The 22709-nt window shown below is 43.4% G+C and overlaps 1 protein-coding gene across 1 annotated transcript in view; it reads right to left on the bottom strand.

Moving 5' to 3' along the window:
• The window catches only part of LOC134446372 (fibrinogen C domain-containing protein 1-A-like), a 96838-nt gene that overhangs the window by 13731 nt on the left and 60398 nt on the right, over window positions 1-22709 (bottom strand). Inside the window, exon 5 of the mRNA XM_063195734.1 lies at window positions 17110-17206. Within this exon, the coding sequence (XP_063051804.1) occupies window positions 17110-17206 (97 nt within the window). The remainder of the gene's footprint in view (window positions 1-17109; window positions 17207-22709) is intronic.

Genomic DNA, 22709 nt, shown 5'->3' with positions numbered 1-22709 from the left:
GCAAGCACGCACACACGCACGCACACACACACACAATCAAACTCCAGCAACATGCTGTCACTAGCAAGACAGCGACGCCATACGGCAATAATAATAATAATAATAACCTATGTATGGTGATGTGTTACAATGTTAATAAATTCAGATAAAATACGGAGAAAATCTCAAGTTAAACAGAATGGCATGGACTTGCACGATATGCAGAAAATGATACAATTTTGGCAGTGCAGACAGGGCAGATGCTACTGCTTCGACGGCTACTCAATGATGTCTGCTGAAAGTTCCTTTAATTAAAGCTAAAGCTTTATTAAGTACTTCAGAATTCCCCAAGGGAAGGGCGGAAGGAGACACAATATCTCACAGCAAATTACCACAAAACTTTTCCTCAGGAAACTGTTAGTCTCAGAAAGTCTTTTGTAAGTCATTACAGTGGGGTGGTCTCAGTGTTGTTAATGTAGCATGGTGACCTGCAGCAAGGACAAGGACATTTCACCACCAGGGATGGATTAAGACATGAAGTGTCCCAGTGCATGAGAAGGGGAGAGAGGGTTGGGTGCTATATGGGGCCATATAGTATGCACATTACAGGAGGTTTTATGCAAAGGGGATTACGATGCCAAGGTGGGTGGGGGCAATACCCCATTGGGTCCTGTGGCAGCAGGGCATTGGCCCAGTAAGCCCATTTAGTAACATACTCCTGAGAACTACAAGAATGACCCGTCTCATTGTGGAAATGGGTCTTGGAGTTTTGTTCTGACCGCTCATTGATATTCATTGGTTTACTTTAAAGAGAAATATGACACACAATCTTCCACAATATTCCTGTTGTAATGCAATGTAACAAACATACACAGTAATTTTCTCACTCCAACAGAGGATATCAGAAGTAGTCAACCAACAAGTGTGATGACTAATACTGTAAGTCTTGAAAAAATCTAGGTCGAAGGACATTGTGGCATAAATTATAGTATACGGTATATTCAGCACTCAATACTGTCAGAGCATTCATTAGCATAAGGCACACTGTATTGCATGATATTTAAAGTCAGTCTAGTATACAGTAAAAAAATATAATTTTTAATTGAATAGACTAAAAACAGATACAGTATATCACGAAAGTGAGTACACCCCTCACAGTTTTGGCAGATTTGTGAGTATCTTTTCATAGGAAAGCATACACATTTTTCACTCTGACACAATGTTTAGTGACCTTTTAACAACATATTTAACCACTTAAATTTCTTGTTCCCTCAGAAAAAAACAAAATACAGCCGTTAATGTTTGAACATGTACCCACAAAAGTGAGTACACCCTGGGGGCGCTGTGGCGCTGTGGCGCAGTGCGCTAAGCCCCCCACATTTGGGCTTGCATGCCCATGGGGACCCCGGTTCGAGTCCGGCCGGGGTCATTTCCCGACCCTGCCCCATCTCTCTCTCCCAATCATTTCCTGTCCACTCTCATACTGTCCTGTAATAATAAAGGCCAAACGGCCCCAATAAATCCTTTAAAAAAAAAAAAGTGAGTACACCCCAGATTAAAATCCGGTAGAGAAGGGGCCATGTTGGCTCGAATCGTCTCGATATGAAAAGGGACTGAAAGGGAGGTCATCGGTGTGCGTTTCAACCTTTCTTTTCATTGAACTTTTACATTTTAAGTGTGCACCTGGCTTAAATAGATTGGTGTAAGATTTGAATGCAATCCTAAGGAGAAAAGTCACTTGTTTACCACCACACATGCTTGACACGATCTAAAGTAAATTTATAATAAATAAAAAAAATACCTGAATGCCTCTGTAATGGATCACCAAAAGAAATAGTATGTCATGAGTAAAGTGTGGGAGACTGAAAGAAAGGTATGCCATGGACAAATAGAAAAGAAGAACAGGAGAAAAATTTAGTGTGTTATGCAAAAGCAGCGAGGAATGAAAAAAGATGTGCCTGACAGGAGTAAATAAATATAGAGAGAACAGTAGGCCTGACCCTGTAGGCCTGAGCCTGTTAAGAGCTGGCCGTGCCTCCATGGAAACCAATGCAATCCATTTTGTTTCATGTTGTAGCCTGCGACCTTTCCTCCATCATATTATCACAGGCTTGGGTGAGGCGAATGAATATGAAGGCAACTGCTGTGCAGCTGATGCAAACACAGTGGTGTAACGCTCAGGCCTCTTGCCCCTCATCATTGGAGTTAGCAAAGGGAAGGCAATTTAGACTGAATAGACCATCAAATACAGATTAGTAGAGGCTACTACCAAGCACAATTTAACGCTACCTTCAAACATTGTTTAAAGACAGTGTACGGTCAAAACAAAAGATATGTTTTAAAACATAGTCATACATCAATTACAATTTACCACTTTCAATCCTTAACACAGAGGTTCTTCACAAATGTTATCACAGGATATTGTGGAGATTATGTGCAATTGTCTCAAAGCACAGCTCTTCATATCTAGGATCTTTCTGGCTTTTTCTCTTTCTGCAAGGTCCTTATCCCATCACAAACACATTTTTAGCGTTCTCCGCCTTCAAACAGCTTCCGAGTCTCGCTCCTCAACCTAAACGCTCCTGCTTATGTTCAAATGATGCATCTACTGAGTACTCTCTCCTGATTTGCATATTTGCATTAATTAATCCTCTTGAGACTTCTGCTCTTCCCCCTTGGTGGAATAAGAATGACTTTCTGCAGACGTGCGAGACTGCACATCAGGCAAAGTCTATGAGTGGAACGACTGAGGAGCCTGCATCATCAACACCACTCCACTGATGTTTCACTAATTGCCTTTCAGCTTTTATAGCACCCTATAAAAAGTCAAGCATGCGGAAGAGAGAAAAATAAAATAAAATAAGAAGTAGAAGGAAAGCCTGCACTTGTCACACACAGTGAGGCAGATCTGCAATGTTGACAAGATCAGTTTGGAGAAGCTGTGATCTAAGAGTTAGGGAGGTGGACTTAAGATCAGAAGATTGCAAGTTTGAATCCCTTCCTTACTGCTCCCTACACCTCCACCCATGCCTGAAGTCCCCTTGAGCAACGCAGCTAACCCCAAACAGCTCCAGGGACTGTAACCAATGCCCTGTAAAATGCAGTAACTCTAAGTTGCTTTTGATAAAAGCGTCAGCCAAATATAATATAGTGAAATGTAATGAGTTATAGAGATACACTATCAGTGAGGGACATTAAGGAACTATCTGTAGCTTCTGATCTGAAATATTATAGAATGGGTAGTGGACATGAAAAAGCATAATAGGACCCCTTTTAGCTAAAAATGCCATCTGAATGGCCTAGCCATGAAAAGAGGAGGTGGGGCTGTTACATAATCTCTCTGCATTATGCCACACCAGTCTACCTTGAAGCTGAAATGTTTTTCATAATCAGAGCAGTTATCATTCACTGGATCTGGCTGTAACCATAATGACTTTGGTTCCAGTTCAGATCTTTTGGTCCAGAGATACTGTATGGCTCCTGGTTCCTCAACATTAGGTCAGAACTTAAAAGGCCTTTAAAGATGAAACAACTTAGCTTCTTGGAGGGCTATGACCTGGATTAATGAGGATCTTCTTAGACTGCTCTTCTGAAATTAACCACCTCTCTTGTAATGACTTGTCTAATTCACCCATTCTGCTGCTACTCTAAAGGTGCTGAGAAGTCAAAGTCTCCCCCTCCTCCCTACCCCTACCAGCTGGGTTCATGTCTTTCTGCCTTGGGGGTAATTCTGTCCCTACCCACTCTGGGCGAAAATGTATTTCCTGCTGAACCATTTTGTTAAATTATTAAATTCAGTTAAAATCAAAGTTCTCTCTCCGAGTTACTGGCTGAAGTAAAACCTTCTTCTTCCAACTCTGTGTGTGTGTGTGTGTGTGTGTGTGTGTGTGTGTGTGTGTGTGTGTGTGTGTGTGTGTGTGTGTGTGTGTGTGTGTCTGTGTGTGTGTGTGTGTGTGTGTGTGTGTGTGTGTGTGTGTGTGTGTGTGTGTGTGTGTGTGTGTGTGTGTTCTTTGCCAAGAACAGCGAAACAATTTGAAAAATTGTGCTCAGACCAAAACCATCCCTAACCCTAACCTGTCACAGGGCATTGTGGAGTACGAATTAGCATGCAAAGTCACACGCGATAGACAAGTCGGTGTGTTATCCAAACAGAGTATGAGGTCATGTTACTATATCTGTCTGCTTCTCGGCCTCTCTATCTGGGCTGACAGATATCTCTCAGTCTGTAACTGGCTTGTCTTTCTCTTTCCAATAGTCATGCCTCACCCCAATCTTCATTAATTAACACTCACCATCTTTCCCGCGAGCTGTTTTTTTCACCTGTTTTCCCTGCATGTTCTTCCCCTATCCCTCATTTTTTTCTCCTTCCCAACTACATGAGTCTCTCTGTCTCTCCCTCTTCTCACTCCCAATTTCCACTTTGTCACTTTGTCTCTTACTCTATCTTTATCTCTCGCTACCTACCCCCCCCCCCTTTATTCTCAACTTCTCAACTCTCAGATCACCCCCCCCCTCTCTCTCCCTTTCACACTGTCTGTTGGAGGTCTGATGCCAGAGGCTGCCTTGTATTAAATGATGAGATCAATTAATTAGACTAGATTGCAGCTTGTGTGTTATACCAAGCCAAACATTCACACTCTTCCCTCCAGTTTCTCTTTTATTTTATTTTATTTTCTTTCCTCTCTCAACTCCAACTTCTTCTGTGTACTGAAACAGTCTCTGGATTGGATTTCTTCTGGGGAATGAAGTATTATTTGAACAGGAGTCTCCAAAGAGGAGGAATCACATTAAGGGCAAATTAAATCAAAATTCATTTTGGAGAATAGCGAATAGAACTTTTAAAAATGTTGCTCTCTCTTCACAAGTCCTTTGTTTCATTGCAAGTGATGCCTCTGGTGCACTGGGATATGACTTATTCCTTATTTTTATAGCAAGTTTTTTTCCCCCAAGGCAAAGCATGTATGTGGTGTAATTTGCAGCCTGACTGAAAACTGAACACTACATGTAACTCATTGTTTCTGTCTTTCTTTGACAGAATTTATTTTGTGAGATATCCCTCTTTCTCATACAATATGTATTGACAAGAGATTTCTTTTGTGCTGAAGAGTAATGTGGTGAATGCTTAGTGTGTCGAATCAATTTGTGGATTTTGCCTGATTTCTCATTCCTCTGCTGTCTGTGCCTGAATCAAATACATTGCTTATTATTACAAGAGACACATACACATCTGCCCTACAAAGGCAAAAAACCTACATATTTTGCACATGTGCATGCAAACTTAAAGTACACTGAATGACCCCCCCCCCCGTGCCCATTTTTAGCTTGGTGTCTGAGGCCTCAGTAGCCAGTGATATGAGGGTCCCTCCACACCAACAGCACTCTCCAGCAGGGCAGGCAGGTTATTGAATGCTGGTCACTGATATGATGGCTAGGATGTGTGTGTGTGTGTGTGTGTGTGTGTGTGTGTGTGTGTGTGTGTGTGTGTGTGTGTGTGTGTGTGTGTGTGTGTGTGTGTGTGTGTGTGTGTGTGTGTGTGTGTGTGTGTGTGTGTGTGTGTGGTTCTGTAGCCTGTGAAGTTCAGATTAAATATCAGGCTTTTTAATCATAGATGAGGCGGTCAGGGGCATGACCCAGACTCTCTCTCACACATACACTAAACTTTATTGACTAAAGTATGCACTACACACACGCACGTGCGCATGCCCGCACGCAGAGTCACGTACACACACACTCACGTACACACCCAAACACCACATCCGCACACACACATATACACAGCCACACACACACACACACACACTCACTCACCTACACCCCCCCCCAACACACACACACACACACACACACACACACACACACACACACACACACACACACACACACACACACACACACACACACACACACACACACACACACACACACACACACACACAGGGCTTCACCTCCATTATTCACAAGCTTGAGATGATATCAAAGAGGGGCCACAGTATACACACACTGAAACACACACATAACATACAGAATACGAATACTCACAAAGACAGAAAATAGTGCTCACACTTGCACTGTACTCACCTACATCCACAGGCACAGTATACCCATGTGAAGTGCACCTCCCCCCCCGAGCCTGCACGCACGCAAGCATGCACGTACGCTCACACACACAAGCACACACGCACACACGCACACACACACACACACACAAGACACGCAAGACACACAAAACACACACACACACACACACACACACACACACACACACACACACACACACACACACACACACACACACACACACACACACACACACACACACACACACACACACACACACACACACACACACAAACACACGCAGACATGCACACACAGTAGTTTGGTGTGTGGGGTGTGTATTGTTTTAATGCAAAGGAGGGCAGAGACCAGGGGACTAATACATCACTTACAGACTGCAGCAATACCGCTGGCCTTCCACACAAGGGGCCAACTGGCACAGAAGGAGCTGACCCAGACACAGGAGATCACCTGTGTGCGTGTGTGTGGTATAAAAAGGCTGCCGATGTGAGAGACAGTTATGGTGGTGATATTTACAAAGGGCACTCAGGTCAGGCAGACGGTGTGTGTGTGTGTGTGTCTGTCTGTCTGTCTGTCTGTCTGTCTGTCTGTCTGTCTGTCTGTCTGTCTGTCTGTCTGTCTGTCTGTCTGTCTGTCTGTGTGTGTGTGTGTGTGTGTGTGTGTGTGTGTGTGTGTGTGTGTGTGTGTGTGTGTGTGTGTGTGTGTGTGTGTGTGTGTGTGTGTGTGTGTGTGTTTGGGCCATGTCCATAAAATGTGTGTGCGTGGCTTACAGATTTGTGGACTATCTAAAAGACTAAGTCTAAAAGGCTAAACAATTATCCATCTCAGTATCCAGCATAATTGGGAGCCTTTTCATTTGGAGACGCAGGTGCCACATGTATCCTTAAGACACTCAGTGAGCAGATCCTTTTAGCTTTGTGTAAAACTCCTATAAAATATGGCTTGTGCTATGAGAAATGCTTGTCTGTCAATCCAAATAAAGAAGTAAAATGTGTGTGTGTGTGTGTGTGTGTGTGTGTGTGTGTGTGTGTGTGTGTGTGTGTGTGTGTGTGTGTGTGTGTGTGTGTGTGTGTGTGTGTGTGTGTGTGTGTGTGTGTGTGTGTGTGTGTGTGTGTGTGTGTGTGCCATTTAAGCAGCTCACTGGGGTGGCCAATGTATTTACATCTTGACCTTTTCATCCTGGACTTCAGCACTGCGGTGGAGTGCGTGTGTGGGCGTGAACATTTGTGTGTGTGTATGAAAGACGAGAGAGAAAGAGAGAGAGAGAGAGAGAGAGAGAGAGAGAGAGAGAGAGAATGACTTTGGTCCACAGATCATTTTGTACTGTAACAGAGCTCCTGTATCTCTCTCTCTGTAATGGCGATCCAGTCTGACCGTGTGTGTGTGTGTGTGTGTGTGTGTGTGTGTGTGTGTGTGTGTGTGTGTGTGTGTGTGTGTGTGTGTGTGTGTGTGTGTGTGTGTGTGTGTGTGTGAGTGTGTGTGTGTGTGTGTGTGTGTGTGTGTGTGTGTGTGCCTGTGTCTGTGTCTGTGTGTCTGTGTGTTCATGAGGAGAGCCTTTTTGTCTATTTTCCCTGGCTGTCTCTGTTGGTCAAACAGAGTAGAGTAGAGTAAGATGATTCAAGCCTGTGCATGTCCTGGATCCATGTGATGTCATGTGAACTCCCCTTTAAAAGACCTGCAGTTAGGACACCTTTGGAGACTTTAGGTTGACAATAAATGTAGTTCCCTTGACACTGTAGATGGCGGTAGCGCACATCTTATTCAAGCTGTCACCAAATGCCACAGAAAGAGAAGAAGGACGGGACAACGCCCCTTTAGGAGACCAAACTTGAGCACGCTCCTTTGTAGAAGGTGGGCTGAGTTTAAATCATCTTGCTCTACTAAGAAAATCTTTGCTGTTGGTGAATGGTGCTAAATTGATAACTGCATGCTGCGGGTCTCTATGGATTTAAGCCACAGGGAGAGTCAATAAGAGTCACAGGTCAATAATACCACAATAGATCGTCTGAATAAGGACTTAAACACCAGTTTCCTGTGAAAGACCCGCCAAAGGATATTATAGACCTATAGACCAATAAACCTCATGAATAATTTATCAAATGATCAATAGGCACCATCTTCTTTGTAGATGCAATAAACCCAGTATGCGCTTCCACCAGGTCTACTTTTCATGATTTTCATCTTGATAAACAGCCAGTGTGACAGGTTTAAAGCCGGTTTATTTCACTGTGTGCCAGGATATCACAATGACATGTGCATGCTGTATGTTTTATAAATGCTTCATAATGAAGGGCATTCATTCTAAAAACATTGTACTTTTCTTTGCTTTAATTAAATTCACCTCAGCATAAATGTTAGCTTAGTGCTAAGTTAAATGTATACGCCTTAAACAAATTAGATCAAATGCATGAATCCAAAAGGTTTTACATAGAGGCACACCCGTGTTTTGAAGAGGATGTTATTAAGTACAAGTGTCAGCAGTTAGCCTGTCATTTAGATTTGAAAAATACTAGCAGCATGCTGTGGGTGTAAGCTATTTTCTTATGAACAATGACAAGCACACCTGTCCAATGACAAAGCACACCTGTCCAAACACTGCTAGCAGATACATCCACACATTCTATCTGCAGTGGCTCCTCTTATCCAGCTGGTGTGTGTGTGTGTGTGTGTGTGTGTGTGTGTGTGTGTGTGTGTGTGTGTGTGTGTGTGTGTGTGTGTGTGTGTGTGTGTGTGTGTGTGTGTGTGTGTGTGTGTGTGTGTGTGTGTGTGTGTGTGTGTGTGTGTGTGTGTGTTGGCTAAGCTGGCACACACACTCTGCCTTGCTAGCTGTTATTCTGCTATAGTCAGTAGTTATTTCCCAGGCTGGGCGCCACCAGGGGTTTGTGGCTGAGCTCATCATCAGCTGCTCTGCTGTATTCAGACAACTACAGCACAGAGGGCCACCAACACACTAAACCACAATTTACTGAACACACACAGACACGTCCTAGACGACAGAGGGCGCTGGGATGGATCTGGTTCTCATCTGGCTCCAAGATCATTTAGATTTGGTGTATTTAATTTATGTTGGAGGACGTTTGCATAGCTATGCACACTGACATGCAGAACTGCACACATGCATGCATACACACATGCACAGTCTCACACACAGACACGAGATATTAGTCTCTGTCCACCCACAGGGCAATGCGTGTGTCATCAACATGTAGGAACAATGAAGATCTGTCCACCCAAACAAACAACAGTCCAGCCGGGAAACAGAGGGATGTGTGCAAACTCTGCAGTATCTCCCCTCCCTACCAACACCTCTACAGTCAATTCATTCTTCCCCTTTCTATCAAACAGGCTTCAACCCCACTGTGTGCAGACAGCTGGAGAAGAGAAGTCCACTGTCAGCACTAATCTCCTCTCGCTCTATCTGAGAGACAGGTGGAATTATGCATGCTATCACACAGGCGGGCGCGCAGAAACACGTACGCACCCACACACCAGATGTGGGGGCAAAATGGCAACTTTGAGGAAATCCATGGCAAGGGAGTGATAAGAGAGAAAAAGAAGGACAAACAGAGGAAAAAATAGGAAAACCGTTTGGAAAAAAGGATACAGCAGAAACAAAGAATGCTGCACAAAACTCATCAACAGTCTGGCCAAGATGGCCATATCATGGTTTTCAAATGTCCCTCTGAATCACAGCTAATTATATCAAGGCACTTCATATGGCTCTGTGATGCAAAGTCACACTAGTTCTATTGTTGGCTCAGCTGGAAGGTAATTCAGAGGACAAGTGTTGGGATTATTTCTAGTAGCTACAACCAGTTAGCCTTGCGCGCCATCCTACGTACTTCCGCCAAGACACTTGTCTGGTCTGGTACCTGTCCTCTGTGCAGCGATGCTGACCGGTAGGACTTTCGCAGGTGTTCTGACAAACGGTCCTACATTGTAATTTTATCCTACGGTAGGATGTTCTGTCAGACATGTCTGTTAAACGGTCCAACATCGCCATAGATAGATGTTAGATGTTTGTTCAACAACTTATAAGTTAAATCCTGATTTTTCCCGAAAATGCCCTTCCTGCTTCCTGCAATCACGTCAGATCAAACAAAGTCCAGACCATGAATACGAAATGGAAATGGTAGTATTATGGGATGGTCAGGACCAGGCAAACAACCAGTAGCATGCAGAAGCATTTCAGTGATTCTTGAGAATGTGGCTAAAACAGGTTTCAAATTTGAAAGAAAAAAGTGTTTCAAATACAAAAAATAGAAGTATATCATCATAGACAAAGGTATTGGCTGGACAGCAATGTATAAGAACAACTTTGAATAATTCAACTGCATTGTAGATATTATAAGCATATTCTTAAAACGTGTTTTTTTAAAAAAAAGGTAAAACTCCCTCTGATTTTGGATCTCAATTACTTTGTAGATGTTACCACTGTCAGGTTTTGCTTGTTCCAAATGTGACTGTTATGTGCTAGTTAATATGTGCCAGTTAATGAAACATTATGAGACATACATGCACATTAGACACACACCAGGGATCCCTACTTTTCCCAACTGTGTGCAGGAGTGTGTGTGTGTGTGTGTGTGTGTGTGTGTGTGTGTGTGTGTGTGTGTGTGTGTGTGTGTGTGTGTGTGTGTGTGTGTGTGTGTGTGTTAGTGTGTGTGTGTGTGTGTGTGTGTGTGTGTGTGTGTGTGTGTGTGTGTGTGTGTGTGTGTGTGTGTGTGTGTGTGTGTGTGTGTGTGTTACATCAGGAACTTGTACGGAGGGAAAGTTCACTACATTGCTCTACAAATCAAAATGCAGTAAAGGTCTAAAAGCTTCATCTTAGGATGACTCTTCTGACAGTCCATCAGAAATATACCACTCCATCATTTAGGCTGGACAAGTAAGTTGTGACAGCCATTTTAAATATCATTCAGTCTTCTGTCCTCATGTTGAAGTTGAGCTAAAAACCCTACCCTTACATAAAAATGCTGTGTTGATTTTAATGTACTTACAGCATGATCATTATCTGGCACCTTCGTCAGTTTTGCTTTCCATCTCAGTTCCACACTATTTGAGCTATGTGCTAATATCCAGAAGCAACCAAGAATCCAACTGACCTCTTCAGTGTCCTGCTGCTAAATGAGTAACTTATCTTTACACTCAGGTGAAGGTTTAGAATCATCTACATGGACACGTCATACAGTTCTATAGTGACATCCTTCTATGTCACAGACAAGTGACCACATTGGAATCTAGTGACAGCCTAACATGCATATGTCCAAGAGCCTATCAGTTTAAACTTTAGAGTTTAAACTGACTTGAGTCCTGTGCTGGGCCTATACTGCCCTAAAAAAGGCAAAGTGCAGTGACTACATATTTTTTCACACTTGAGATTATGCTGCAGGGATGGTTACATCTCCTTGACGTGATGACAAAGTGCCATGGTGCAAATGTGTCCCTTTATGAGATGTTGTTATGTCATATTTGCCGGTAGAGTGGAAGTCAGTTGTTGTAAATGTTTGGCCTATCACATCTTGTTACAGCTATCATGAACTTCTACAAAGGGGGAAAGTGCAGTAACTAGAGGTGTAAAAGTTGGGCAGAAAATAAACTCTCTTTGTTGCCTAGGATGACTCTCCTGACTGTCCATCAGAAATATACCACTCCATCATTTAGCCTGTACAAGAAAGTCATATTTTTGTGTCATTTTAAAAGTTATTCAGTCTTGTGTCCTCATGTTGAAGTTGAGCTAAAAACCTTACGATTAGTTTGATGAAAATGCTGTGTTGATTTTAATGTACTTACAGCATTATGATTATCCGGCACCTTCATCAGTTTTGCTGTCCATCTGAGTTCCACACTATCTGGGCCGTGTGTGAATATACAGGAGCAACCAAGTATCCAACTGACCTCTTCAGTGTCCTGCTGCTAAATGAGTATCTTTACACTCAGGTGAGGTTTTAGAATCATCTCCATGGATATGTCATACAGTTCTATAATGACATCATTCTATGTCACAGACAAGTGTGAATATCAAGGAGCAAACAAGTATCCAACTGACCTCTTCAGTTTCCTGCTGCTAAATGAGTATCTTTATATTCAGTTGAGGTTTTAGAATCATCTCCATGGAGACACCATACAATTCTATAATGACATCATTCTATGTCACAGACAAGTGACCACATTGGAATCCAGTGGCAGCCTAACATGCATCTGTCCAAGAGCCTATCACCCTAAGTTGAAGCTGGCTGGAGTCCTGTGCTGAGCCTATTGATCCTACCCACCTGACGTCATTTGGACATGAACTACCACCACGTAGTCTACCACAACCAACAACGGAGACCAACGTACAAATGGAAATAGCGATCAATTGTAGTTTTTACTTTTAAAAGCCAACGTAACTTTCTGTGGCTGTACCATCATAGTGCTGCTCACGATCAACCAGTGCAACATTTTACGATCATCCAAATGACTGAACGTAACAAAGCTACGACATGAGCTATTTCTATGTTGTTGACATTGGCTAGTAGCCTAGGCCTACCCGCTGCACTGCAGCTGACACAAAACAACAGCTGTGTCTTCACAAGTTAATTGCATTATCCTGACCTTGAACGTTCAATGAAAAATGTAAACAAACCTTTGCTGTAATAAGATGTGATCACTGGTTCCAGGGATGATTCAGGTAAAGGTACGTCACCCAGCATGACACAAAATAACTGTGGGCATCCAGACTCTTATGCCTTCAGATCCTTTTCCATATATGGCGATGGGTTTTTGAAACTGTATAAACATATAGATTGTATGGACCAATGTCGGGGAAAGACGAAGCCGTCGCATGGTTAACAATCCTTTTGGAAGCAGGTAAACATTGTTTTCTAAACCTCCGATCTTCCAAATACCTCTCCATCTGCCGGCCCACTAAATGCCTCATCTTAAAGTTGAGGTAAAAACCTTATGCTTACTTAGATCAAAATGCTGTGTTGATTGTCATATACTCACAGAATGATGATTATCTGGCACCTTCATCAATTTTGCTGTCAGTTCCACACGATCTGAGCTGTGTGCTAATATCTAGGAGCAAACTGCCCTCTGCAGTGTCCTGCTGCTAAATTAGTATCTTTATACTCAGCTGGGGTTTTAGAATCATCTCCATGGATACGTCATACAGTTCTATAATGACATCATTCTATGTCACAGACAAGTGACCACATTTGAATCCATTGGCAGTCTAACATGCATCTGTCCAAGAGCCTATCATCCTAAGGTGAATCTGGCTTGAGTCCTGTGCTGAGTCTATACTGCCGTACAAAGGCAGCGACTGCATATTTTCTCAAACCTGAGACTGAACTGAAGATGGTCTTCATTACACCTACTTGACATGATGACAACATGTCATGGTGCAAATGTGTCCCTTTTCAGAGAGTTACTATGTCATATTGCTACAATGTCCAACCTAACACCAAGGCTCTGAAGGCATTTATGTCAATTTCAATGTTGGCACTTGTAGGGCAGTCTAAAGGTGTAGGAGCTCAAGAATATTGTCTCTCCCTCCTCTTTGTGTGCGTGTGTGCGTGCGTGCGTGTCTGCCTGCTTGTGTGCCAGTGTGCATGAGTTGAGTGTGAAGCGTGTAGCTCCCTGTGTGCTGTGTGTTGTGTGCCAGCTCTCTCTGTGTGTAAATAGGAGTCCTGGGGCTCTAAGTTATGATCAGCTATTCAAGTGAAATTATGTGCCAATGAGTGATAAAAGCAGCTCCTTATTCATAGTCTTGGGTCAGGGCTAATTTGAGATGGATATGCTAATACATTATAAAGGGAGGAAATATGAACTGCCGCTTTAAACCCCTTTTTCCCTTTGATGACATAAAATACCCTCTAGGACATTAATATTCATATCAGACTCCATTTTCCCCTGGAGATACGAAAATATACTGAAAAATATACTGCATACGCCTCGACTGCAACTGCACATTATAATCTTATAATTATGCTCTGTTTGACTGCACACCACTAGATGGATAAACACAAACGTGTGTGTGTGTGTGTGTGTGTGTGTGTGTGTGTGTGTGTGTGTGTGTGTGTGTGTGTGTGTGTGTGTGTGTGTGTGTGTGTGTGTGTGTGTGTGTGTGTGTGTGTGTGTGTGTGTGTGCACACGTGTGTTTTTCTGAGTTCATGAGTGACCTCTTTTGTTTACATTACTGCATATGTACATGTATTTCATACATGTTTTCATGCAATTTATATTTCAATATGCAGCCATGCTTGTTTTTTTCCTGTTTTCTATGCATGTGAGTGTGTGCATGTCATTTAGTATATGTGTGAATGCATTAACTTTTTTTCTGCGTTCATACGTGTCAATGTCTTTGTTTACAGAACTGTACATCTACTGTACTGTATGTACTTCATTCAAGTTTGTGTGCTTATCTGTTTTCAAGCAATTTACAGTTGAATGTGCAGGCATACATCTGGGTTTTCTATGTTTTCTAAATATGTGTGTGGGTGTGTGTAGTGCTTTATTGCTGATGTATTTATTGCACATCAGTATGAGTATATCTACATGAGGTGTACATGTATTCATGTCACAATGTGCTGCGTGTATATCCTGTAGAATATGGACAACTTGAGGGTGTGTGTGTGTGTGTGTGTGTGTGTGTGTGTGTGTGTGTGTGTGTGTGTGTGTGTGTGTGTGTGTGTGTGTGTGTGTGTGTGTGTGTGTGTGTGTGTGTTGACAAGTAGTGTAGGTGATGCGCGCACATCCAGTAAAACGGGTGCTGGATCAAACAAACGTGCGTAAAAGAAGAAAGGAAATCCGCTCACTGTTAAGGGCAGATTATAGTTCAGCAACTGCGCCCGTTGGTTCTGGACGCTAACCACTGTTGATGTCATAGATCTGCGCACAAGGTATCATGTCGTTAGCCACATTTGGCTACATAGCTACAAGGTTACAGTATAGTAGTCAGACTGCAGGCATTGTGCCGTGAGTGCTAAACTGATGTATTGTTTGTTTGTTACTTAATAATTCAGTCATTGTAGCTCCATTTATTTACACACACTAGAAAGAAAGCGTTCGTATTTCACAGAACTATGAGAGAACTATGCTGCCACGAGAACAAGGAAGTAGCGAGACGACCAATCACAGCGCCTTTTCTCTGCGGCCTTTGCAACCGTCTGACGTGTAGTCAGGATTTTCCTGAGGCGCGCGCCGACGGTTGCAGAGCCTCTGCGCGGAGGGCGTGGTCGCGCACAGGCTCTGCAACCGTCAGTGCCAATAAGTATAAATTGGCCTTTACTGCTCACCGATTTATTGAAAACAACGTTTCGACCTAACGTTGTGTTCAATAAATCGGTGAGCAGTAACAGTGTGCGGAATTCCTTTCTTCTTTTATGTGCGTGTGTGTTTCCCTTGTCCTCTCTGACCACTGCTGTTGACTTGAGTCCCTCATGCCTGTCACCACTCATCACATACAGTAAGCCCCAACAATCTTACTGATGCCCAGTTCCCACACACACACACACACACACACACACACACACACACACACCACATACACTCACAAACACACACACACACACACACACACACACACACACACACACACACACACACACACACACACACACACACACACACACACACACGCTCTACCCCAGCAGACTCCCAGGCCAATGGCCAAGTCTCTCTCTCTCTCTCTCTCTCTCTCTCTCTCTCTCTCTCTCTCTCTCTCTCTCTCTCTCTCTCTCTCTCTCTCTCTCTCTCTCTCACACACACACACACACTATCTCAACATGTGTACTAACTTTTGTGAGTACATGTTCAAACATTAATGGCTGCATTTTCTTTTTTTCTGAGTGAACAAGAAATTTAAGCGGTTAAATATGTTGTTAAAAGGTCCCCAATCATTGTGTCAAAGTGACATTTCTGTAATGTTTTCCTATGAAAAGATATATTCACAAATCTGCAAACACTGTGAGGGGTGTACTCACTTTCGTGATATACTGTACACACATATAATTCAAATAATTTCAATTGTATCCAATTTGTTTTCTTGCTGTTCTATTGTGTTCTACATTGTGTGCCAAACAGGTATAAACACTTTAAATATTTGATGATTGATTATACAGTAGGCCTATGTGTAATAAAACTTACAGATGTTACTTTTAAACTATGCTATGAGACCTGAAAAAGTCACTGAAAGTGAATGTAGCCATTGCAAGTGAAAGCCAAAAATTCCAAGAGAATAGTGTGTGATTCGCATCAACAGCAGCACCTCGACCAGATGTCAGTTTGACAACAGGTGATGACAAAACAATAACATTATATAAGTATCTATTGGTAACACTTTACTGGACAGCTCGTTCATGACACTGTTCATGACTCTATTATGACACTGTTATGTCATACGTATGACATTGGTGTCAAGCAAAGTGTACCCGTTCTCACTTTCCAAATTAAAAAAAAACCCTGCTCTACAATGATCTGAAATGTGTACACATTTTCTTAGGATGCTGTATTCCATTTTATCGTACATATTTAAACAGTCAGTGCAGAGGAAGAGTGTGCAAATAAGATTGTATTGTCTCAGAGAAATGTTGCTGCCCTATGCGCCGAATGGCGTGATGGGGTTAAGTAAGTAAGTAAGTCTCAGAGAAAGGCTCTGTAAGGCCTATTTCACACCAGAAATGGGAAGCGGGACGGGACGGAAGCGATTGTAACTGGCGGTGGCGAAAATACATGTAAACAGATCTGTCCTTCCACACCAACACAGCGGTAGTCGGGCGGTAGCAGCAAGTGAGGCGGCTCAGTACCGCGCTGCATTTGGAAAATTCAACTCGAGCGGAATTTGGATGGCAGCGGCCGGCGGTGTCACCTTGAAATGAATGGCAAAGTGGCAAAATAGCATTGGCTGTGTGGGGGATTTTGAACAGGACTGACCGCGTTGGCATGTGAAAGGCTGAGTAGAACACACTGGCCGAGACGAGGCCGAAAAACTAAAATGCAACACAACTCAACATATACAAATAAATACGCATAGATAAGCACGGCACGCACACACACGCACACACTTACCCAGCCAGTGTTCTCCAGTGATCTTGCCAAAGCCCTCGCGGTACGCCAGCCAGCCTCTGAAGAAGTTGACTGAGCCATCCTCACGCCGCTGGATCACCTGTTGCCACGACAACAAATACAACAAAGGTCACACACAGGAAGTCACTGTCTCAGGTGGTTTGAGGTGTTGGCAGGGTATGCATGTGTGTCTGTATGTGAATGATTTGTGCGCGCGTGCACACACACATACACACAAACAAACACGCAAACAAACACACACAAACACACACACACACACACACACACACACACACACACACACACACACACACACACACACTAAAAGGACTTTGCAGCATGGGAGTGTAAGAGAGGGTGGGTGTTAAACCAGAAAGGCCATCTGCCTGCCTGGCTCCTCCATAAAGGGCCGTACACACACATCGCTGCTATTTACTAGCTTCTCGCTTGCCCGCCTCTCTTTCATGGAACGTTCGCTGAAAGTTCCCGCGGCTTTAACTGCCAATGAACAGGCGAGAAGTACCGAACTCTGCCTTCCAATTGGTTACTCGCCTCGCTCGAAGATAAAATATTTTCAACTCGGGATCCGCCCACATCGCATCGCTTGTACAGTACTCGCCTACTCGCCTGCTAGTCTCGCTGGAACATATAGACATTCTATTGAGTTCATTCGCTGAGCGAGTAACTAGCAGCGACGTGTGTGTAAGGCCCTTAACAGTTTGCACCTCTCTCTCTCTCTCTTTCAGGATGTGCTGACTGCTCTGAAAGGTGATATGGACATAAACACACACACACACACACACACACACACACACACACACACACACACACACACACACACACACACACACACACACACACACACACACGCATGCACGCACGCACCCAATACTTGCAATGTAATAAGGACCCGATTCTGGGCCACCTTTCTAGCTGGGCCCGGGACAATTGACTTGTCGGCTTCCCTGCGCACACGCACACACACATTATAAGTGTTTGGTGTGAGTGTGTATGGGGGGTGCATGTGTTGGTGTATGTAATATAGAGAAGCACCGTCCCGAATAAAGAGTGGAAATGTATAAGATTGTCTGAGAAAGACAACAGGACAGACGGGAGGCAGGTGTGAGACAATTACACACACATGCCCAAACACACACAATCCCAAAATACATGCATCAAGCAATCAATGGATCAATGTCACTTCAAAAAAGCAGACTAATGATCAGTCTGATGAACAGAGCGCACAAAAGCATCTTCTCTCTGTCTCTCTCTCTCTCTCTCTCACACACACACACACACACACACACACACACACACACAAACACACACACACACACATGTACAGTAGGTATGTATGCACAAACTCATGTGGACATGCACTGCAACTCCAAAATGCTCCGCACACCTCCCTTTCTGGCCACCTATGCAGCAACAGCACCAAGTTCTCCAAGGAAACTATTGAGTCAGGCTAGCAATACTGATTCCAAACTATCACATGCACTATGCTAGCATCACTCCACACACACACACGTGCACGCACACGTGCACACACACACACACAGGCACGCGCGCATGCATGCACTGCACGCACGCACGCACGCACGCATGCTCAGTATAAATTCTGCAGTGTGTGTTAGACAGGCTGACCTGAAGGCCCTGAGATCTTGGAGAACACACTGATTCCCACAATAAAACATGTCAACACTCTGCCCATGTACACTGCTGCCTGCCCCAAGCAAAATTAACCCTCTCACACACAACCACATGCACACACACACACACACACACACACACACACACACACACACACACACACACACACACACACACACACACACACACACACACACACACACATGTACACACACACACACAAACACACACACACACACACACACACACACACACACACACACACACACACACACACACACACACACACACACACACACACACACACAGGTGAGCGGTGGCGAATGCAATACCAATGGTGGAGCCTGCGCGGGGAATAGGGATGCAAACGATTAATCGATTAATCGACTTTCATCAATCAATGCATTAATCGATATTAATCAACAATTCAAATGACAAGAGATCCAGGTGAAATGGGCATGTGAAGAGTGTGTGTGAAGAGGGGTATGAATAGAATCACCTTTGGATTAAAGAATTGAAATAGAATTAATTTAAATGTGGTATTTTATCTCAATTTTTAATTCAAAATTTTAGATTTAGTAGTTTTTTTTTTTCGAGAAACATTGAGATTTTGGGGGGGGGGAACGCCGCTTATCAATTAATCGTAAGTCGATCGATAAGGCTATCAACTAATGATTAATGAATTAATCGATAATTTGCATCCCTAGCAGGGAATAAATCAGCTTTCAACACTCTTACTCCTTACCGTTGCCACACACACATGCATACACACACACACACATGCATGCCCGCCTGCCCGCACACAGATTGCAGCTTGAGGCACATTTAGAAAGAGGTGAGACACTTCCATATCCACACCTCCCCTCTACACCCCCTCACATCCCAGATCTCTACGGGAGCCTGAGGGTATCAAACAGGTACCAGTCATTAAAACAAGGAGGAGTATTCTGCTGTTCAGACAAGAACATGACATGTTCCCTGCCACATATTCTGGTCCTGCCATCTGTGCATTGCAGTGCGTTGTGGTGTATAGTGTTTCATTATGGTGGAAAAACTTCACAAAAATGTGTGTGTGTGTGTGTGTGTGTGTGTGTGTGTGTGTGTGTGTGTGTGTGTGTGTGTGTGTGTGTGTGTGTGTGTGTGTGTGTGTGTGTGTGTGTGTGTGTGTGTGTGTGTGTGTGTGTGTGTGTACTGAAACCCATGCCTGTATGTGTATGTGTGGTGGCTCTTTCTGTCTGTGGAAAAAACAAAAACCTTTCCCATTGTGGGCTGGCATCCCTAGGGTTCAGCAGGAGAATTGTGGGTAATGGGAGGGTGATTGATGGGCAGGTCTGGGGGGCAATAGTAATAACTCCACTGCAAAAAGCGCTGACTGCACTCGCTCATATGCTGGGTACACAAAAAAGGGATTGTGTTAGATCACAATTTCCTTCTCAGAGCAGAGCAGAGTAGTATGTGTGTGTGTGTGTGTATGTGTGTGTGTGTGTCTCAGGCTTGTACCAAATTCCGAATTGAATGAATTTGAATTCAAAGTAATGCCATAATACGAACACTAGGTTGTGTCATTACCTTGAATTTCTATGAATTTAAGCTACACCACCGATTGAGAGTACATAGAACACCACCACCTAGTGGAGACACTCTTAATTTAGTAACACACACACACACACACACACACACACACACACACACACACACACACACACACACACACACACACACACACACACACACACACACACACACACACACAGACACACACACACTCACACACACACACACACACACACACACTCACACACACACACACACACACACACACACACACACACACACACACACACACACACAGACACAGACTCAGCACCCACAGCTGTGAGCTGGGGGAAATCAGTGTGAAATGACTCTCCTACTGTGGCTAACGAACCTCCGCACCGGCACACAGTGAGTGCCAGGCAGGAACAATAAGGAGAGAGCTCCTGGAGACTGTTCAGTTCTTTATGATCTGGTGGCACAGCTTGATTTGGAAATGACAAAAACAACAAGCATACACACACACACACACACACACACACACACACACACACACACACACACACACACACACACACACACACACACACACACACACACACACACACACACACACACACACACACACACACCTGTTACTGTGGTGTGCATACGCACAAACAGTTGTCACAAGAGAAGAAATCCTTGACTGCACTTGTTTGTAATAAAGTCTAAGTTTCAAAGTGGGTGTGTGTCCAAAGTTGTATGTTGTGAGGCTCTGGCTGCTGTGAACTCTGGCTGTCCTCAGCACTACAGTAATCGCTTCACCCGACGCCTCGAGAGCCAGCCAATGAGGAAGAGCTGATGGAAGAAGAGGGGGTGGAACTAATGTCATTAGGGGCTGCAGGGGTCTGATGTTGCACTGGGCTGGGGACACAATAAGGAGGTGCGACGGACAAGGAGAGTTTCCTGACTGAGTACTTGCATCAGCTGAACAGCTAACCAAGCGTACTTGCCATAGAGTGCTTAGTGGTGTTAAGAGCTTAAACGGCTTGTTTGTCTGTCTAATACAATACAGTTGTTCAATTAAACTCTACAACCTGTGTCGGCCTCCCTTTCATGTTACAGGGACTGTTTGTGTGAGTGTGTGTGTGAGAGAGAGAGAGAGGGAGAGAGAGAGTATTTCAGCACTGGACTGAAATAGATTGCATTCTTGCAGAAAATGCTGGAAGCGGGCTTGCCTTTTGGGGCAGAGCTGAGCAGTTTTATTTTTGATATCTCGATACCTAAATTAAAAACAAACTACTATTGAGAAAACAAAGCTAAAAGAAATGTGGGAAAAATCCATCCACCCAGTCAAGTTATGGGCCAAACATGTTGTACCTCCTCGTTTTGGGGATATACTAAATGACATACATGCTATTTTAAGTTGGCTAAGGAACACTGCATATGATATAATTTTGAAAATCAACATGGGTCCAAGTGAGATTCGAACTCACAACCTCCATATCTCTAATCCAGCACCTTTGTCATTGATTCGAAACGACATACATGCTATTTTAAGTTGTCTAAGGAACACTGCATATGATATAATTTTGAAAATCAACATGGGTCCAGGTGGGATTTGAACTCCCAACCTCCATATTGCTGATCCAGCACCTTTACCATTGAGCCAAGCAGCTACCTGTCGAAAGCATTCTAGTAAGACAATATCACATTGCATTGAAGAGCTGAACAATAGACTTCTAGAACTGTAGTGCAGCTGCTCGTTAAGAATAGAATGTTGAGAGAAAGTGACAGTTGAGATGGAACCCTTTATTGGCAGCACCTGTTGTGTGTCTGTATGGCAGTTAATATTGTACTCTAAGGTGCTGTTTCCACGCAGCCGGATATTTTTTAATGCGGATATTTTTTTCAACCGTTGTCATATTCACGGTCCTATTTCCACGTCTCCGGATATTTTAAAGCCAGATATTTTTTTCTCCGCTTGGAGATTCGCAGGTTTTTTTTTTTTACGCACCAAAAGGTTATCGTAGGTTTATGTGTGTGTGTTTACGTTTGGTCAACGCTGCAGGGGCATAGAGCCTAATAACAGGCCAAATAGCCTGCCTATTGTCGGCCTTACAGGCTAATAATAAATAGGCCTAGGCCTACTAAAATGAATAATGAAATAATAATATAATCCATAACATTATGAATAATAATAATAATAATAATAATAATAATAATAATAATAATAATAATAATAGCCTAATAATAATAATAATTTGCCTAATAAACACAATGGCGGGATTCCATCAGGCGCGAGACTCACTAGGCGGCAAAATAGATAAAGGCATTGTTAAAAGGTAGGCTAATAACGGTCAGTCTCGCGGATCATCATCAGGAAAGATGGCGAAAAATTCATTTATGTGGACTGATGACGAAGTGGAATTGCT

This window comes from Engraulis encrasicolus, chromosome 3, assembly GCF_034702125.1.
Source record: "Engraulis encrasicolus isolate BLACKSEA-1 chromosome 3, IST_EnEncr_1.0, whole genome shotgun sequence".
Taxonomy (NCBI): Eukaryota; Metazoa; Chordata; class Actinopteri; order Clupeiformes; family Engraulidae; genus Engraulis; species Engraulis encrasicolus.
This window is presented reverse-complemented; position numbering and strand designations above follow the sequence as displayed.